The sequence below is a fragment of the Symsagittifera roscoffensis genome, chromosome 4 (genome assembly GCF_963678635.1).
Source record: "Symsagittifera roscoffensis chromosome 4, txSymRosc1.1, whole genome shotgun sequence".
NCBI lineage: Eukaryota > Metazoa > Xenacoelomorpha > Acoela > Convolutidae > Symsagittifera > Symsagittifera roscoffensis.
In genome coordinates, this window is record NC_087065.1 from 15,331,130 (window position 1) to 15,351,240 (window position 20,111).

The window sequence follows — 20,111 nt, forward strand, 5'->3', positions numbered from 1 at the left end:
AACAGGCACAATTATAAGTTTTTTTTTCATCAAATTTTTCCGCTTCTTTCCAAGTCCAAAGTTAACCAAATTGAGAAAAACGAGTTTGAAAATTTTGATTTGGCTCAGTGCTGATTCAAATTATCCGGGCAAAACGATCAAAACTTGAATTTTCAGACGCGTTTTTCTCAAATTGAGTTAAGATTAGACAAAAAGTGAACAGAACAAAATTAGCTTAGAATTTCATCAGAATTAATATGGTGCAGTTTTTTCTCCGAAGTTCTCAACCAACATTTTACCCCAAAAATGGGTCATTTTGCCTTTTTTCAATTAATCAAGAATTACGTTGAAACTACTTTGTTAATTGATCAGAATTTTATATCATTAAAAGCCTCTTACGCAGCAAAATTTAAGAAGGGATAAATCTCTAGAAACTAGAATAAGAGAAAAAATTTTCACTTGATAATCAATAAATGTGATTTTTACTATATAAAGCCCAGAATCTTTGCTTAAAAACAAATTGTACACAGTTTGCGCAAATTTTTGGAGAATTAACCCTCCTTAAACTTTGTTGGGCTGCGTGAGAAGCTTCTAATGGTATAATATTTTCATCAATTAACAAAGTAGTTTGAACGTAATTCTTGAGTAATTAAAAAAAACCAACGTGACCCATTTTAGGGGTAAAATTTTGGTTGAGAATTTCGGAGAAAAAACTGCACCATATTAATTCTGATGACATTCTAAGCTACTTTTGTTCTGTTCACTTTTTGTCTAATCTTAACTCAATTTGAGAAAAACGCGTTTGAAAATTCAAGTTTTGCTCGTTTTGTCCGGATAATTTAAATCAGCACTGTAGAAGCTTGTTCAGTTCAACATGCAATGCAAATTCAACAAACTATGAACACATGCGTGAACAGAAAACAACTGAAATGGCAGCTATAGATTGGCTGCAACAACTGAAATATTTTGAAAAATTAAATAGAAATAAACTAAGTTAAACAGACGTTTTAGAGTTTTTCCAGGTGGAAGCTCTTATTTTCTGTCCTTTTGTTGGTTTTATGTTTCTTGTCGGTGAAGTATTCCTTTTGCTATTTTTTTCGTCGTTTTCCTTGACAGACATTCAGTTTGATTGTGTCAATGGCGGGGATTGTTTTGTGTCCCATTCTTTTTATTGTTGTGATGGTTGTGGTTTAAGCGTTTTTTTGAGCCTCTTCCTTTCAGATATGTGTCTCCTGGCCGTTTTCTTGTTTGTTTTGGTCTTAGCATTGTTTCAGGTGCATGATTGCTTTTGCCTGAGCTTAACACCGATGCTTTGCCTGTGGTTCGACAATCTAGTGTCGTGCTAGTCCAATTTGGTTAGTTTATTTTATACGGCCCAAAAGTTATTCTTTTGGACCATGATGCTCGAATCTGATTGCTTGAAATTGATATCAGCGGAAAAAAGTCTCAGCTTTTTCAATAAAAACATAAGCTTAATAAACAGTTTGTTCATTTGGGCCGTTTGACTGAAAAGACGCACTCTTTTTTCGATTTGTTTCGACTATTGAAAATTAGGAGGAACTTTGTCTTCGGGTGTGTTTAAGCTCATACCCGTCAGAACACAAAATCAGGTACCACAAATAGTTATTGGAATGAGCCGAGTGATGCATGATAATTAAGGCTTTTTAGTCAAAAATTGAACAAATTTTTCAAAAATTTCAAAAAGTTGTCCATTGTCGAGAAAAATTGGTCAGAGGTTTTAGAGACTCAGTCTAATTTCGAGCAAGTAACGCGATCGAGTAGGCTCGTTTTATGAAAATTTACTGATTGTTTTGAGTTTTTTAGGATTCAAATTTGATTATACTATGGAATACCACTTTTATGTTATTTCATTTAGCGCTGGTATTGCCAAATTTTTTTTTCTTAAGTTTCAAAATATTTTTTTAAAAATTTGAAAAAAAAATAATATTTCTTTAAAAATTTTTTTCATTATTTTAATTCATTTTTGCAGACAAATGATGCCCTTCGTGTTTATTTATAAATTTTTTTCCGGGATCGTATATTTCTCGAATCACACTGCCCACTAAAAATCACACCACACCAATATGAAGAAAAATGAAAAATAAATTTTTCAGCAATGAACCGTATTTTTCACCAGAGCCTTTTAATTTATGTTTTACAAGCAGGGCAATAATCTTACTTGATGGTAGTTTTTTCTCTGCTCTGAATGCACTTCATCAGTAGCATCATTTTTCTATCTGTCTATGGAGCTGCTTTTATAACTTTTAATCTGACTTTAAGGAATATATTTGCCCTGGGTGTTTTTTTGTAATTCAATTCGATGTATAAAAAATTGACAGCGTATGGGTATCGATTCGGAAATCTCTAGATTCAAATGAATATGCTTGCACTAGACTAAAGTGCGGATGGCAAGGCAGCTCGATTAATAATATGATAATTTCAAGACGCAAATTATTTTTGCATGGCAAAATATCCGCACTCATAATTGTCCAAATTGAAAAGAGACCACCTCTAACTGATCATAATATTACGCAATTTTTTTGAACAAAAACTGTTCTATTCAAAGACTAGTTAAGGGAGAAGCGGAAAATTTAGTGCTTCGCCCTTATATATGAAAATGAAGAACAAGAAAGTGAGGAGTAACTATTCTCAGGCTGTTTTTTCATTCAAACCAATTTCACAAAACTCTTTGCTCCCTCGGGGGAACGACCATTTGACGTAAATGGGCCCAGCCGGATGTGCTCACCACTAAAAAACCAGGCCAGGAGTCTTTTGGTACCAAAGTTTAGTGCAAAACTTTTGTCCAAAATTCGGTTTATTGTTGAATCTGCGACTGGTTTTAAAATTTACAAGAGCGAGACAGTTTTTTTTATTTTCAATAATAAATGACTTTTTTCTCGTGGTTTTGACAGCGAGAATAATTGACACATATATGCTATTTCATTTAATAAGCCGGAGTGTTCTTAGCTAGTTAGTGAATCGTTTCCATACAAATTTTGTCGTTAAAATTGTTTTAGCGCTTTACCTATTTTTAAAATTATTTCTTGTTCAGCCGCCTAGAATGGTTTTTGTTATTGCGACTTTCAAACATTCTTCTGGCAAATTTGCAGATCCGTAGAGAGAAAGAAGGCTCAATTTTCAACTGCGAACTTCATGAGAATTTTAGACAGTAGTTTTTGATGTTCGTTTTACCTTCTTGAAATTCGGATTCCTTCTTGAAATGAGAATGTACTTCTGCAATTGCTTAATGTGAGGTCAACAGCCTTCTAGAGCTCGGTTGGCATGTCATTTTGTATATAGCATTGCATTCAAAAAAAGATACTTTCCGGTGTCTTTGCTCCCGCATTGGAGTTCCATGAATACAAAAGGATTATAATTGAGTTTCATTGTCATTGCCTACAAAAGTGAAAAAAAAAATCAATTATAATCAATTAAAATTGAATTATAATGTTACTGTTTTTCAAGGCAGCAAAATGCATTTTAACTTTTGTTTTTTTTTGTCTCGATTTTTTTTTCACTTTTGTTAACTTTTGTTTCTGTCACAAAAAGTATTCATGTTTAATCAATTAAAATCCATTTCATTTCTCTGGTCATTATATCGATGGTGGTGCAGCTTTGTAGTATTATCTTGATAATTTTTAGTTTTTAAATATAAAAAGTGCTCTTTTTAAATTGAAAATTAATTGATACTTTGACACTTTGTGATCGCATCCACTAGTATTGGTGTGCAATTATAATTGACGAATGAAGCTCATTAGTTTCTCCAAATTGATTTACCGCTAAAAAATTAACGGTTTGTCAAATTGGCCTATGTTTTAATGGAAGGATCTCTCAACTTACTGTAAGACAAGAACCAATTTCATCTTCTATTCTTTCTTTTTCTTTGAGACTACCGGCTGAAATTCTTCATCACTGAATTTTTTTGTTTGTGCCTTTACAATCAATGTTTCTTTTTTCAAAACGCTCCATGTCCCTTCAATTGTTTAATGACTCTTTGACCGACTTGTAATTTTTAACGAGTGCTGTTTTGAGTGAATTATATAGCGTATTTGCATTTTTTTGGCCTTCATGCCTTTTTCAACATTTAATTTTTTAACTCAAAAAAGGAAAAATGGTAGTCAAGATTGGTAAAAATTGACAACCGATTATATCTCGAACAAAAATAAACACTTTATAAAAACGAAAAATTCCGCTTTTTCTATTAAAACTTACGATCAAAGCCGAGATTTGAAGGATACCCATACTCGACCCACTCGATACGGCAGTCTTCATCACCAGTAGTTCGATGGAAGAATTCGACTACCTTATTGGAAATGAATTCCTTAACAAAGCTCAATTTTGTTGGATCGCACTCAATGACGATCACTTCGCAGGAGCACAAAACAAGTTGCAGCTTGGACTCTTCAAAATCAAAACTCTCGATATCTTTTCGAGGCTGCAATGCTACGACTCGGGAGAACTTTCTCCCGATGATATCACCAATTTTTTTCAGAAATTAGAGAGACATCTGCGTGTGCGTGACGAGGAAAACAAAGTCGGAAAACAAAAATTGTCAGGTAGGTGCATTAGAGTGGATTCGAATAGGATGATTCAGTAGCATGTCGATAGAAGGTGCAACTGAGCGTCCATTTCTGTTGCCAAGAATTTAAAAAGTCTGACTTTTGGTGCTTAATTACGACATCAATTTTTGAACAACTACCATAAATTTTTGGTCGATCTTTTTTTAGGCCAAAAAAGTTGTCACAAAATAGTACCGAAGCGGGGGAAAATTACAAAGTTAACTTCGGTGGAATCAGATTGGGAGCGAATTGCTTATAATAAATTGCCATTTTATCAAAGTTGAAAATTCAGAAAATTCCAAATCCATTTTTTTTCAACTGATTTTTTTTATCTATTGTATTTTTTGAATGTCGATTCAAACTTCTCTAATTAGTGATTGTACCTCAACTGAAAGAGGAAAGTCATAGTTTCTTCCCACTCTTTCGAGACCTATCGGAACAAAAAACAGAGCCTTAGGGAAACTTTGAAGTCTATCCTGCTAAGCATTGTAAGAAAGTTTACTAAATTTGGAAGATGTGATCTTTCTCTCTTGGTAACCTCCTATTTTAGCAGCATTTTCAATAACCCCAGGCTTCATTGAAGTTCTCTTACAACCACACGAAAAAAAATCTCCTATGTAGATAATCTCCTTACACTAATAATGTCAAAAAATTTTGTTTTCGTGTCAATGATTTCTTTTCTGCGGTCAGACCTACCTTCCAGTTTTCTTTTTAACTAGTTGTTGAATTTGAGATACCTCTGATTGAAGTTGAACTTCTTTTTGTCGTATTTGAATTTCAAAAACATCATTTAGATGAGATAAAGGAGTTTAACACTTTTTGAGTTTTGCCCTCAACGGTTTTTTTCTGCCCACTAATTTCCTGTGTCATTTGTTTCGTTTTAGATGCTGACATATTTGAAGCCATTCATTTTTGCGAGCCGGTGAATCAGAAGATTGACGAAGCAACAGTTGCCAATTCTCAATTGGAAGGTTATTTCTTTTTTTTTATTCTGTTTGGTACAAAACCCAATTGTTCCACTCTCCACAACTGAACCCTATAAAAGGAACACATGAAACGATTTTCCAATCAGATGTTGTTTATATCCTAATTGGAACAAAATTCATCCATGGTCAACGCGGTAGCCGCTCCCAATTTTTCCCAAGACTTGTCAACTCAGTCCGACAAAAAGCTGAGCAAAATGTAGGTAAAAAAAACAGACTAGTTTTCAGACGAGATCTTCAACTTGTACTGCAATAAAACGGTAGTCGACTTAATATTTCTGAAGATAGTTTGACAAACCTGGTATGGAGTTCTGTTTCCATTAGTTCACGTTTTGCAGCTATAAAGTTGGACAGTGAAAATATCACTTTAAAAAAATAAACCAAATCAAAATTTAGGCTAGCCTACAAATTTTTCAAAAAAACCTGTTGTTGTTCCAACTAGAAATTTCTAGCAACAGAGAAAACTGGTGGTGAAACAGAGAAAACGGGATGAGATTGTTACGTAAGTACAAATGCCTCTCACTTCGCACGCAAAAGAGCTTTTTCTCCATGTTTTATCTTACGTGGAAAAAAAATTGTTCAGAGTTTCTCGTAGTAGCTGAGTTACTCATACGTAACATAAAAAAGGAAAAATAAATGAACTTTAATAGTTACAATTTTTATTCGCCTTTTTATTGCCAGTGTTCGCGTCGAAATAATTTTTTTTTTTTTTTAGTTGGCTCAATGCGAATTTAAAAACTTATGAGCGCGATATAATGCACCACACATGAAAAAAGCGCATTGAAAGTTTTAAGTATTTAACAAGCAGTTTCCAACTAAAAGTGGTCTATTTCAAGCCTATTCGCGCATCGTGATTTCGGGATCGATCGTGGCACGTCGTAATTTTTCTTTGAAAAAAAATGGTTCGAAAGCTTTACAACTCCATCCAAAAATCGGTTCTCTAAATAATCAAACATCGTCTGAAAAAAATTAAGACTACTCTTACATCAGGGCAAAGCGCCGAATGCTCCGACCGTACCTCATTTGGTCTCAATTAAATTTGAAATTACAATTTTAATTGCAATTTTGTGCTAATTGGAACCTGATCTAAACTACATTTTATGATTGGATAAATTAGATATTTTACCACTGTAAAGTATTTAATATTAACCAATCATGATCCATCTAACTAACAACCCACTTATTTGTAAGTGCTGAAATTACTTGTAATTTCAGCACCAGAGAGATTTGAATTTAACTTAGAAATTAGTTGACTCTCCAAGAAGACTTCAGCAGCCGCAATAAACCAGTATACCCTAGATCTATTGAGCCTAGCAGAGACTAGTTAAACAACCTGAGACTAGATAGTATAAGAGTAAGATTAGGATCGGTATTAGACTAAGAAGTTGCACGAATCTATCCGGCCGAAAATAAGATAGCGTGACGAGCAGACGGTGTACCCTATCCGAAATTACTCTATGAGTTATACACTTCGGTCCTAACTCATCTGGTGCGACCATAAGTCTCGAACAAGACCTTAATAGCTTAGAATTAACCAAAAATAGATTAGAATTTAGACAAAACATTTTTAAAATGTTATACGACGATAATTTAATCGAAATGTCTCTACGACTCAATAGATCAAAGCCAATATTCCGAACGATAAGAGAACTACCCGGAATTGCAAGAAGACCTCGAACCAGAGACGACATACCACAAAGTAGAAACTTATCATATAGTTATATGATAGTTCGGCAAAAGCCAACACAAACTTTTGTATTTAGAATACTACTAGCAATGAATTTAGATTTTCATTTGCAAACATAAAATCTTGAAGTCAATCTTCAAAATCATTTCAGGCGCTAAACAAAATTATTAATATACAATAACGATTGATAAAAAGATCTCAGATCGTTTTCCTAAATTCTGCAGTAATATACAAAACATGTTTGAAAAATATTTATTGAAAAATCAAAATCAAAATTAGTAGCATGACAATAAATGGTTAGTAATCATAAATCATCCTGTTGTTCCAGCTTCATCACCTAAACATAACAGCATTCATCAGCTCACTAATATCATAAAAACACTAAATCTTTTCTCTACACAAATTTAAATCATTTTAAACTTAAATTCACTTAAATTTAAAATCAGATCATCAAGGCTCATCCTTGGATCTTAAATCATTTTCTATTTAATTAAATTTAAAACTTGATCATCAAGGTCTATCCTTGGATCAAAAAGAACAATTTTGTTCTCCCCCACCCACTTAGCTAGTGTCTAACGACCTCAAACGTCGATTCACTATCGAACCCTTTCTAAAAACCCAGGACTAACAGAAATTTTTGAATAAAACTAATCATTCAAATTAGGATAAACAGTGAAGAACTTCGGTTATTCATCCTTCACTTGATCCCCCCCTTACCAGACCCAGGATAAATCTTAGACTTAGTAAATTTAAAATAGTATCTAACGAACTACTCGCGTTCTAATTATACCTGAACCTTGTGGATCGATTTACTATTCTCCAACCCTGAACACAATCACTACCCTTAAGTAAGATTAAGTAAGTTAACACCTTAGCTTATACTAGCCACGAGAAAGTATAAAATCATTCTTCGGAATCGATATACTTTTCTCCCCAACCCTGAACAAATAGACCCAGATTAGGCTAACCAAAAAATCGTAAGGACTAACAGTCTAAGAAAATAGAAATCATTTAACAACCTTTTGCATCCGTCATCCTAAACCTTATGTCATTTAAAAACCTAGGAAATAAACAAACAATCGTTTTACACAATTGTGAAATAGATAACAAAAAATACGATCTTGTAATCACACCTCATACACAAACAGTTGGATATATCAGAACAAAACGACAAACATTAAAAAGAAAAATAATAACCAAACAAAGACAAATAACACGAAAAAGATTTTCAAAAAACCGAAACGCATTTTCAGAATCAGAAACCAGCAGTTTAGACGAACTCTATAAATTAAAAAAATCTATAGATAAAAATTGCCCCATTCACGATCAATTATATTTTTCCGACTCAGAAACAACTTCAAATTCATCAAAAAGAGGAAAAAGAAGAATAAAGAACAATATAAACACAAACCAGTACACTTATACAATTGGAATCAACCAATTAATCACATCGATAGTTACATATTAACAGTCATCAAACGAAAAAATGAGCTCAACACACACCCCAGGTGAAGAAAGTCCAGATGATGATGATATCTTCCCCTTTATCGTAGATGCAACCACTGATAGAGGACAGCATATATTTTGCAAAAATTTACTCTTAAATTTGTTTGAACCCAGAATCAGTCCATGTAAAACAGAGTTCCCAGATGTAAAAATCAAAAGACAAATTATCGATCACTATTTGAAAGATATATGCAACTTAACACAACAATACGGAATCTACTCCATAGAATTCAGCTCACCAAACCAGAATCACAGCAAATATGTAAATCAAACAGACGACCTTGATTTAGAATTCTCAAAAGTATTCTCAGAATATATAAAAAGCATACAATATCATAACTCACAAAGAGCAAACTCCATATTCACCAATGAAGTTTTTGTAATAATATATAGTTATATCTCGATATTAGAAAACGAAATCCCAATCCCAAATGTCTCACCGACAGAAACATCTAAACATATAAGAGTACGACATGAAATCACACTACTCTCTAGTTTTCTAAATATAATTAAAGAAAACTTCACTAAAGATGATGTTTCACAACATACAAAATATGACTTACAAAAAATCTTGGCATGGTTTATAATAGATTATTTCACACATAATCTAGATTTAATTTCACAAGCAAGAAAAAATTTTAGACCTCAAAACTCAAACGATGATACTGCCATCACAGAACAGTCAGACTATGTTTGGGACCCCGAATTGTCTCATCCCGCATTTATAAATATCCCACAATCAATTGCAAGTCAAGCAATAAGTACAATATCTTATGTAAGAGATTATGTAAGAGTAATACCATTAACCATTGATGCAACACCATTAAACTATAATACATTTTTACCTGATATGCAAAATAATAGTTTAAACTCCACAGTCATACACAATGAAAACCTCAATGGAACTAGAAATCTCACTCAACAAGATATCCAGACACCATCACACTTCATAAATGAAGAAATCGTACACACAACAACTACACAACAAAGCATTTCACCGATACGTCCAAATTTAACAACACCAAGAAATACAAACCCTTCACAAACACAGGTAACCTTACAATCAACCGTTAAACCTTCGGTTGCCCCAAAATATTCACACATGGATTATCAAACATACAGACCCATGACAATACCGTCAAAAACACGTAAAACGTTCACTAGAAACAATTTTGCAGAACATAATTATAATTACACACATCCATCAAAAACAAATTATCCCCCACGAAAAAATTTTAATAATTACACAAGATCTCGAAACTGGGATAACCCAATGGCACAAACTAATTCAGTAAATTTTCAAACAAATTTACATCCTTCACAGGATCGTAGTGAAAACTATCCATTTTTTCAACAAAATAAAAATAAAAAACAAACATCTTATCAAGTGGATTACTTATCCTCAGATGATGATTTTTTACAACCAGATATATTTGCACCATATAATCAAGAATATCGTGGACAAGGAGTACAGAAACCAAATACAAATCATAGAATTTTTTCTCCACAACCGATAGATACACAAAATCAACAACCAATTCAGCAACAAAACCCAATTAATACACAATATTTTCAACCAATTCAGCAACATAACCCAATGATCACACACTCAAATCAACCGACGCAAATGCAAAATGAAATACCACTCCCATATTATCTTCAACAACACGAAATAACAAGAAATCAACTTTCAAATTTTTCTCAAATGCCAAATGCAGCAGAATCATTACAAATGACAATGAATCCATACCTTATGGGTGGATCATCAATAACATCAAATAAAACTTTAATGGTATTCACAGGAACAGACCCTGAATATTCTGTAGAAGACTATTTAAATGCAGTAACAGCAAATTTGATTTTAAAATTGAACCAATTAATACGCCACTACATCAAAACTGGATACATCGACGCACAGCGTTGATACAAACAACTTTAGACGGCGCAGCCCAAAAATGGTTTTCAGTATTGCCTCTAGAAATAAAATCAAATTGGAAAAGGTTTACACAAGAATTTTCAAAAATGTTTGACTCCGAAAGAAACAAACAACAACAAAGAGTTTTATGTAATGAAATTCGCAGATTACCAAATGAAACCATCAAGCAATTAGCAGTACGCATCGAAACACTAGTTCGAAAAGCATATTCATTAAATACACATGACTATAAAAACACAAAGATGACAGAAATCTTAATGATGACCTTAACACCTCAATTAAGGAAAATAGCAATAAAAAAGAGAGCATCCCATCCCTCCTCAATTCGAGAACCCGATTTAGATTTTCGAAAACTAGTAGACAAGCTAGAACAAGCGGAAATCACCATGAAACTTGAAGAAACAGAAAATCTGAAATTACAATATGTTAATCGAATTGAAACAAATACCACAAATATCAATAATGTACAGGAATCAGATACAGACCTCGTTGAAAAAATCACTGAAATACTCAATATTTACGAAAAACACCCAAACTTTAAAGGCAAACCATCTTTCAAAAAATGGTGTAATTATTGCCGACGATACGGACATAGTATTTCTGAATGTAGACAAAAACAGCAAGACAATCAAAATAAACCTCAAAAATATAAAGAACCAAATAAATCATTCTATCAATACATGAAAAAAGATCAAAATCTACCGAACAAAAATGTATACAGCAACAACAGTTCAGGAAAACCACTACCGAGCAATACCAACTACACGAGAAATCAATCACCACATAACTCAAGTTATAGAGGAAGATCACCAGAACGAAGAAATTCACAAAATCATTACAATAGACAAAATAGTAGAAATAATTACTCCAGATCAAATTCAAATACAACACGATTTGTTTCTAGATCTAATTCCCAATCAAGAAATAATTACTATCCAAACAATCAATCACGAAATTCATCATACAATAGAAATAGAAACTATTCCAATAATCGGAATAGAAGTTATTCAAACAACCGAAACCAGAATTACCCGAACAATCGATCAAGGAATAACTCATATAATAGATCAAACTACAACAGACCAAACAATAATTATCAAAACAGATCACGAAATAATTCACAAAATCGACATTCAAGTTATAATAATCGTTATAGAAATTATTCCCAATCACCACACAGGAATAATAACCATTATAATAATTCTAATAATCGCCATAGAAGTAGTACACCTAAACATCAAAGAAATATTAATCAAGTACAATCAAACCCAGAAACAACATCATACCCTCCAGTTATTGATGACACAGGAAATAACGAACTACAACTGAATCAAATAAACTGTGAATCATCAGAATCAGAAAGTGATACAGAAAACACTATCTCCATAAATATGATAGCAGTTGAAAATGATTACGAACCTATTATATATGAACAACCTTGTTCATCACATATATATGAAAATCAATTAGAACTCCTTCACAATTATTATATTGAACCCATCCATTCTACACAAACAACACAAGAAACAAACGAAATTAACACTACAAATAAATCCAATGAAAATGACAAAACAAAATGCTTAAATACAAATCACATCTATCAAAACATACAAAAAGAACAACCCAAAGAAAAAATTTGGACAATACCATTTCTTTTAGAAAGTCCAAGAAGCAAAGAATTTCAACCACCAGATCTTGAAATTGATTTTTTAATTGATTCAGGAGCAGAATCAAATATAATAAACATTCCCACATGGAATGAAATAAAAACCTTACACCCAAAGCTAACACCTCTTGAAACCTCCAGTAAACTAGCAACAGCACAAGGATCAACATTGGTAAACTATGGAAAAATTCAATTATTTCTTCTCCCCACAAGAACAATGGAGCAAAATAAAATTTTAACTAAACCATTTAAACAAATATTCCATATCACTGATATTAAACACAATATCATAGGAATACCATTTATCTCTAAATATATACCAACAATCAACATATTAAACAGTAAAATACTAATCAAAGATAAATACACAAAAACAAAAGACACATCCCTAACATTTTTTCAAAGATTAAACAAACAACCACCATTCTTTTCAAAATTTTATCCAATATATAACCAACAAAGAAAACACCTGAAACCACTATCAGGAAACATATATAATTTTTCAATAAAACAAGTTCACCAATATGATAAAAAACAAAACAAACAACAACTCTATATGTCAGATTTTGAATTCAAACCTATCCATAAAATTTTCAAAATCATAATCTCATCCATAAAATATTTGAAAAACTCGAATTCAGATATTATATCTCTACATGTATACAACAATACATCCTATCAAGTAACATTATTTTTAGGACTTTTAGGCTATTGCAAAACCAACGCTACGATATCACCAATACACGAAAAAGAATATCGCGTAAATAATATACTCCAATTATTAGATATTTGTCAATCCACAATTCTTAATGAAGAATTATCCATAAATAATATAATAAGTAACGAAAAAAGAAATACGGATTATTTCACAAAAACCCCATATTTCAAACCGACATTCAACATAAATAACTACACAGAGATTCAACAGAAATTTTTAACAATGTTTAATTTCCAACATTCACAAATAACACAAGACGAATTTGAAAAATTAGCCAAACAGCTAATTAAATATTCATCAGTCTATGCAACATCCAAATTTGATGCTGGCAAAATCAGCTCATCACTACATCTCCCATTAAAACCAGACGCAGTTTTCAAAAAACAAAGAGCACTAAAGTACCAATTCACTTATACGATAAAGTGAACAGATTACTCGACATTTTAGAACAATACAACATTATATCACCAAAAAATAAAGAAGAACAACCAAAAGGTAACACATTTATCAACCCTGTTATCATTCTAGCCAAAGGAGAATCATTAAAAATCGTTCTCGACGCTAGATACCTCAACTCACTCATAGATGAATCAAAGTGTAATTGGCCTATTGAACCAATACAAGTTATTTTAACAAAAATAAACGGAAAATACTTTACAACCGCAGATATGAATAGTGCATACAATCAAATGCCATTAGATGAACAATCGCGACGTTTAACACAATTTGTTATTGGAAACCAACAGTATGAATTCAACCGCTTATTCTATGGAATATCCATAGGACCAGCAGCATTTTCAGCTTTTATGAGCAAAATTTTTCGACCACTAATACTCAAGAAAAAAGCAATCACCTATTTAGACGATGTTTTTATGCAATCACAGACTAAAGAAGAAATGTTCAATGTTTTAGAACAATATCACCAAATACTTCAGAACGAAAATCTGAAGGCCGCCCCCGATAAATCACACTTCTTTTTAACACGAGTAAAATTCTTAGGACATAATATAGAAAGAAAAACAATCACCCCATTAAAATCACGCATTGATGCAATTCAAAAACTCCAACCACCAACAAACAAAAAGAAAATCCAAGAATTCCTTGGAATGTTAAATTTTTTAAGTAAATATGTCTATAAAATGCAATTATATCTAAGACCATTCTATAATATACTTAGACAACAAAATAATTTTGAATGGAATACCAAACATCAAGCACGATTTGAAGAAATTAAAAAACTTCTAACTGAACAAATTTCGAATACAATTCCAGATCCAAATCAACCATTCTACGCAATGTGCGATGCTTCGAACTTTGGCATGGGCGCAGCGTTATTAAATCACATAATGGTACAAACAAAATGAACCTTATATCAGCAAATTCTCGATTATTCACTCAAGCAGAGCTAAGACTCTCAACCCTAATGAGAGAATGTACAGCCATAATCTATACACTTACAGAATATGAATTTCTGATACTTGGATCAAAACATCCAACAGTCCTATTCACAGATCACAAACCAATCATATTTCTCTTTACACAAAAATCTAATCCAAATCACCGAGTTTATAGATTTCAATTAATTCTAATGAAATTTCCAAACTTACATATAGTTTGGACAGCAGGAAAAAATCTTGCATTACCAGACACATTAAGTCGAAATACACCACCTGAATTACTTACACGTAAAACTACAGTAGAAATACCCAAAAATATAAAATTCTACCTTGCAGAAAACGAAACATCACCCCGACTAGAATGCAAATATGCAGTAAAAACTGACGTTGAACAATCACAGATAAATAATCTACAACACTTTCCACTTTATTTAGATTGTCAAAATAATCACTACGAAGTTGATCTACTTGGAACATCAACTTTTAAACCAATTCCATACTCACAATGGATAAAAAATAATACCCAACAAAAAAGAGTAAAACAACACTCGCATAAAAAAGACCTTTTTCCATTAATTGAAAAAGAAAACCTAACTGATAAAATAAATTTATCAGGACCACAAACAAACGATTCAAAATACACAATAAATCAAGTTTTTGACCTCCATGACCCACTTGATACAATACCCTTATCTAAATTAGAAATACAAAAACATTTTTCTCCCCCCAACAGATAAAATTACAATTAATACTTTGAAACAATATCAAAATCTTGACCCAGTAATTAGACAACTAAAATCATGGCACAAATATAAAACTAAACCCGTAAAAGCAGATACCACAATTTTAGGAAATAAAACACTCCTCCGATATTTTCGAAAATTTAATAATACGACAATTAATGAAAACACAGACCTCCTAGAATACCAATTAAATGAATCAACAGTTCCCTGTCTCCTTTTAAGTATGATTCTTATAGCTTTTAATATTTCACATACATAAAAATATTAAAGGACACTCTGGATCAGAGAAAACATATTCAAATTTCATACAAAACTTTTATTTCCCAAATGCACCAATTTGGATAAAAGTACTATGCAATGATTGTATAGTATGTCAACTAAATAAACCTTATCCAAATCAAAAACAAATAGCACAAAAACAAGACTTTAAAGGACAAAGTTTGTACTTTAACCACCGTATCTCCTTTGATACAAAAGGACCAATTTCACCCTCATCAGAAGGAAACTCCTACATTATGGTAATTGTTGACGCATTTACACATTATGTAGCACTTAACCCAGTACCACATTGTAACGCTTATTACGCTTACACAACGCTTTATGAACACTGGATAGCTAAATTCGGACTACCAGAAATTTTAGTTACAGACAACGGTACAGAATTCATCAATAATGAAATCATCACACTATGTCATCTATATAACATCAAACACAAACCACGTACATCTCACGCACCTTGGACAAACGGCTTAGTCGAAGGTATGAACCGTTCACTACAAGAATATGATAGATGTATCATCAATGGAAATGATACAAGATATACTGAATGGTCAGCAGATGTAAAATTATTTCCCCTAGTATATAATTCACAAATCACGACAACTCTAGGAATGTCACCATATGAAATGGTTTTTAACCAAAAGCCACGCAAACCAATAATGTTTACAGCAAACTCTCATAAAAACGCACAAGGTTATTGTCAACCAAATAAAGACTCAATTTGTTATAACCTACCTTTACATACACACGATGAAGATCATTTTCATCACCCACAAATTCTTAAATTAGCCTCCGGTACACACACCGAATGGATTTTAAACAGAGATAAAAAACACAATGAAATTTACCAAAAAGTAACAAAAAAGTTGTTACAAAGGCAAAACATTAATGAACAAATAAATTCACGCTTTACACCAGCCTCCGATTTAAAAATTGGAACATTTGTTTTAATACCCAATTTTAATACTCAAAAAGGAATTTCTAAAAAATTACAACCCCTTCGTAAAGGACCATACCAAATAATTGCAAAACCCACTGATGTCACATATAAAATCACCGACTCAGACAAAAAAGAAATCGTTCAACACCGAAATAACCTATTACCTTATTATCCAAAAGAATACGCACTCCGCGAACTAACTCAATTATATTCTTTTACAGGTTTAAAAGTTATTCAAAATAACCCACATACGGAAAATACAACAAAGGAACAAAAAGATTTTCACCTCAAAAACCAAATAACAAAATCAACCACCACAAAAAAAACAATACAAAAAATCTAGATCAAAATACATCTCAAAAAGAAAGAAAAAATAGAAAAATGACAGAACAAATAATACCCCAAGAACAAATCGACAAATCAGAACATAGAGAGTCTTCACGAATTGGAAATCAACCACGTAAAAATTATAAATTATTCATCCCACAATCTAAAATATTAAAGAAAGTCGAATTTCAAAAACAACTTTAATTTTGTATTTCACAATCTTAGACCTTTGAAACATTTTGAATTTTCATTTTTCAAAATAACATGCTGACAAACTCGCAGCGATTCTAGTTCATAATTAGCCAATAGGATTCATCCAATCCGTCACCTTCTCTAACTCTAACACAGATCAACTAGACGAACGATATTAAATTCCAGGCATATCTATAACTATAACTTTGCGACCTCCAGGTCAAAAATAAGCAAACCACTCCAACTTGACAACTAAAATAAATATCACCATAATATCATAACCCTCCCTTATCTAATAAACCAAAGATCAACAATATTTCCCCAACTCAGCCCTCAAATACCCCCCAAACAAATATGTTAAATTAGCCTAAAGTAAAAAAACGACCATTTTAATTAGCCTAAAGTATAAAAATCTCGAAATACCCCAGATCATTTGACAAATGAAAATAAAGACAAAGAAGACCTCCCGATCACCATAAAAATTGCCCCCAACAATTTTTCACAAAACTCAACCCACTTGTCAAAAAACCAATAAATAATCCGACCACACTTGAAAATTGCCCCAAACAACAAAAAATATTCGATCAAGAAGTCATTTCATAAATGCTCTTCTCTCAATCAGTCACTATAATTATCACAAACCTCAAACAATTTTTTACGATACTTAAAACTTTTATAATATTTCTTTTTGATATCTTTGAATCTTTTGTAATAATCTTAATCATTTTTTGCAATATTTTTTTAATTTTCTATTCCCTATTTGAACTATATCTCCAACTTTCAAAAGCTATTGACTATATCCACAGGTACGATTCACAAAACTTATCTAAATGATCCGAACCATTTTTAGTAGAACCGATATTTTTTTACTATTTGTAATTTTTATAACATTTCTATCATCCCTCATCTTGACAATATGCAAATGTATAAAAAAAGCAATCATCACATTCGCCCTAGCAACAATTCTCCTAATTCTTTTTTTAGACGATTACTATAATAAACATAAACTTTTTCACTAAAAGAATAGACAAAAAAAGCTATCAAAAATTGCTACCCAACAGTCACAAAGTCAGTCTTCACCGACATCATCCCAAGATAACCCAACAACACCTTCAACTACCCAAAATCCTCAAACATCTACACGAATTTCTTTTCAAGATAACCCATATACCTTTGAAGAACGACACGCTCGCTTATCAGAACCACTAGAACCAGTTCAACGACAAGCACCTCTAAGCGAACCAACATATAACTTATACCCAACACTACCACAAGAATCAAGTAGAATAAGAAATCCTAGTCAAAACCAAAATACCGTCGAAATAAATAGACAAATTATACATCCTCGACGAAACAGAAATTTTCAAACTCCCCGAGTTCATTTTGATATACCTCAATCCCCATCACAAAACACTCCAGAAAACCCCATTGGTATATTACCAGAAACCCCTACGCTTCTTTCACAACGTAGCACCTCAAGCCTACCCTCAGATTACTTAGGTTCAACACCAACATCTGAACAAATACGTGAAAATCCCTACAATCCCCCAAACCAAGCATCACGACTACCATATTGGACAACACATTCATTCACACAAGGTGAACTAAATTTAGTCAATGATCCAATAGATATTTCTACGGATACAACAACATCCTCATCACTACCAGAAACATTATCACTACCATCAACACCATCAATAAGCCAGATTTCACCACCACCTTTTAACTTAAATTTCCCAAATAACCTCGACGCTAGATATCGAGAACAATCATCAACAAATATTCCTTTAAGACTAGACTGGAATACATTCACAGCACCTCCACCATTATTTGGACAACACCTAGAAAGTAACCGACTCCACAATTGGGCACTAAACAGACTACAGTATAGACAAGACATTCACGAAGACATTCGTGCTCATAACATCCAAATACTCCAACAAAATAGTCTACAATTAAAATTTGAAATCACGGTTAAATTAAACAACATTACTCAACATCCCTATCCATTAAATCCACCAAATATAACAGCTCAATCCCTACCACCACCATTTATAACAACTGAAGTAATATACAAATACGACAGATATACCAAAAAGACAATTGGTTACATCACATTTTATAACCCATACTCAGGATTGTCATACACATGTATATTCTAAAAATTTTAATTTTTTCCCAACTCCTTTTTCTAATAACCTCAAATGAAAACATAAACCCTTCCCCCCGCACAGGACCCCAAGATTTATTACTAACACATTACGATTGTGAAGAAAACGAACAAAAAACACTACACAAATATGCAATAAATCAAGTATCACAATGCGAAACAGAACCACAAGCCATAGAAACTACAAATGTAATCGCAACACTTTACTCAAAAGCCCGAGCAACAACAGTAATAGGATATAAATTCACAGCAACATTTTCTGAAAAGAAAGTACATTGTTCACAAGTTTCAAATGGAAATAAAAACCGACTTGACCATGAATCATTCTACCAGAGTAATATAGAACGACTTTTACACCTCAATCCCGAAGATTGTAAAAACGAGTTACTCAGACTAAATATCACAAGAAATAAAAACACAGATAGAAAACTAGTATATTTCCAAGTTTTTGCAGATTCTGTACATCAAGCAGAACTTGAAAGATATCAAGGACATGTAAAATTAGATGAAAAATACCCATACAACGGCGCACACGGAAGATTAACTTATGATATACACGATAAACACTGGATACCACACATTGGTATAAATGACCCATCAAACTGCAAAGCAGACACAAAAAATAAAGAATATCAAGAAATCATGTTTTTTGATTGGAAAATACAACTCGAAAAAATACAACTCACACGCGATTTATCAGACAACACAATGATCTATCAAGGAATTCGATTACCTTGTAAAAACGATCAAGGCTATTGTGACCCTACAACACGAACACAAGCAACAATTGTTTGGTTCCCCGAAGACACATGTACAACATTTCAAGTAGCAAAAATACACGCTCGTATGATAAAATTTCACGAAAAATATTTTATACAATCAATTCCATATGAACAAGTCCATCCATCACGAAAACTAAGTTCTAATTTTAGAAACATAGACAATATAGAAAATAAATTGACACGTTTTCAAATATATCAAGAAACAGAACTTGCATGTAAATACAGAAATCCACTTCACAAAACACAA

The 20,111-nt window shown here is 32.4% G+C and overlaps 1 protein-coding gene across 2 annotated transcripts in view; it reads left to right on the plus strand.

The window, feature by feature from the left end:
- The window catches only part of LOC134844475 (uncharacterized), a 40,000-nt gene that overhangs the window by 2,598 nt on the left and 17,291 nt on the right, over positions 1 to 20,111 (plus strand). For both annotated transcript variants that reach the window (XM_063861177.1, XM_063861178.1), the window contains exons 2-3: positions 4,213 to 4,535; positions 5,423 to 5,509. In XM_063861177.1, coding sequence (XP_063717247.1) covers positions 4,213 to 4,535; positions 5,423 to 5,509 — 410 coding nt within the window. The remainder of the gene's footprint in view (positions 1 to 4,212; positions 4,536 to 5,422; positions 5,510 to 20,111) is intronic.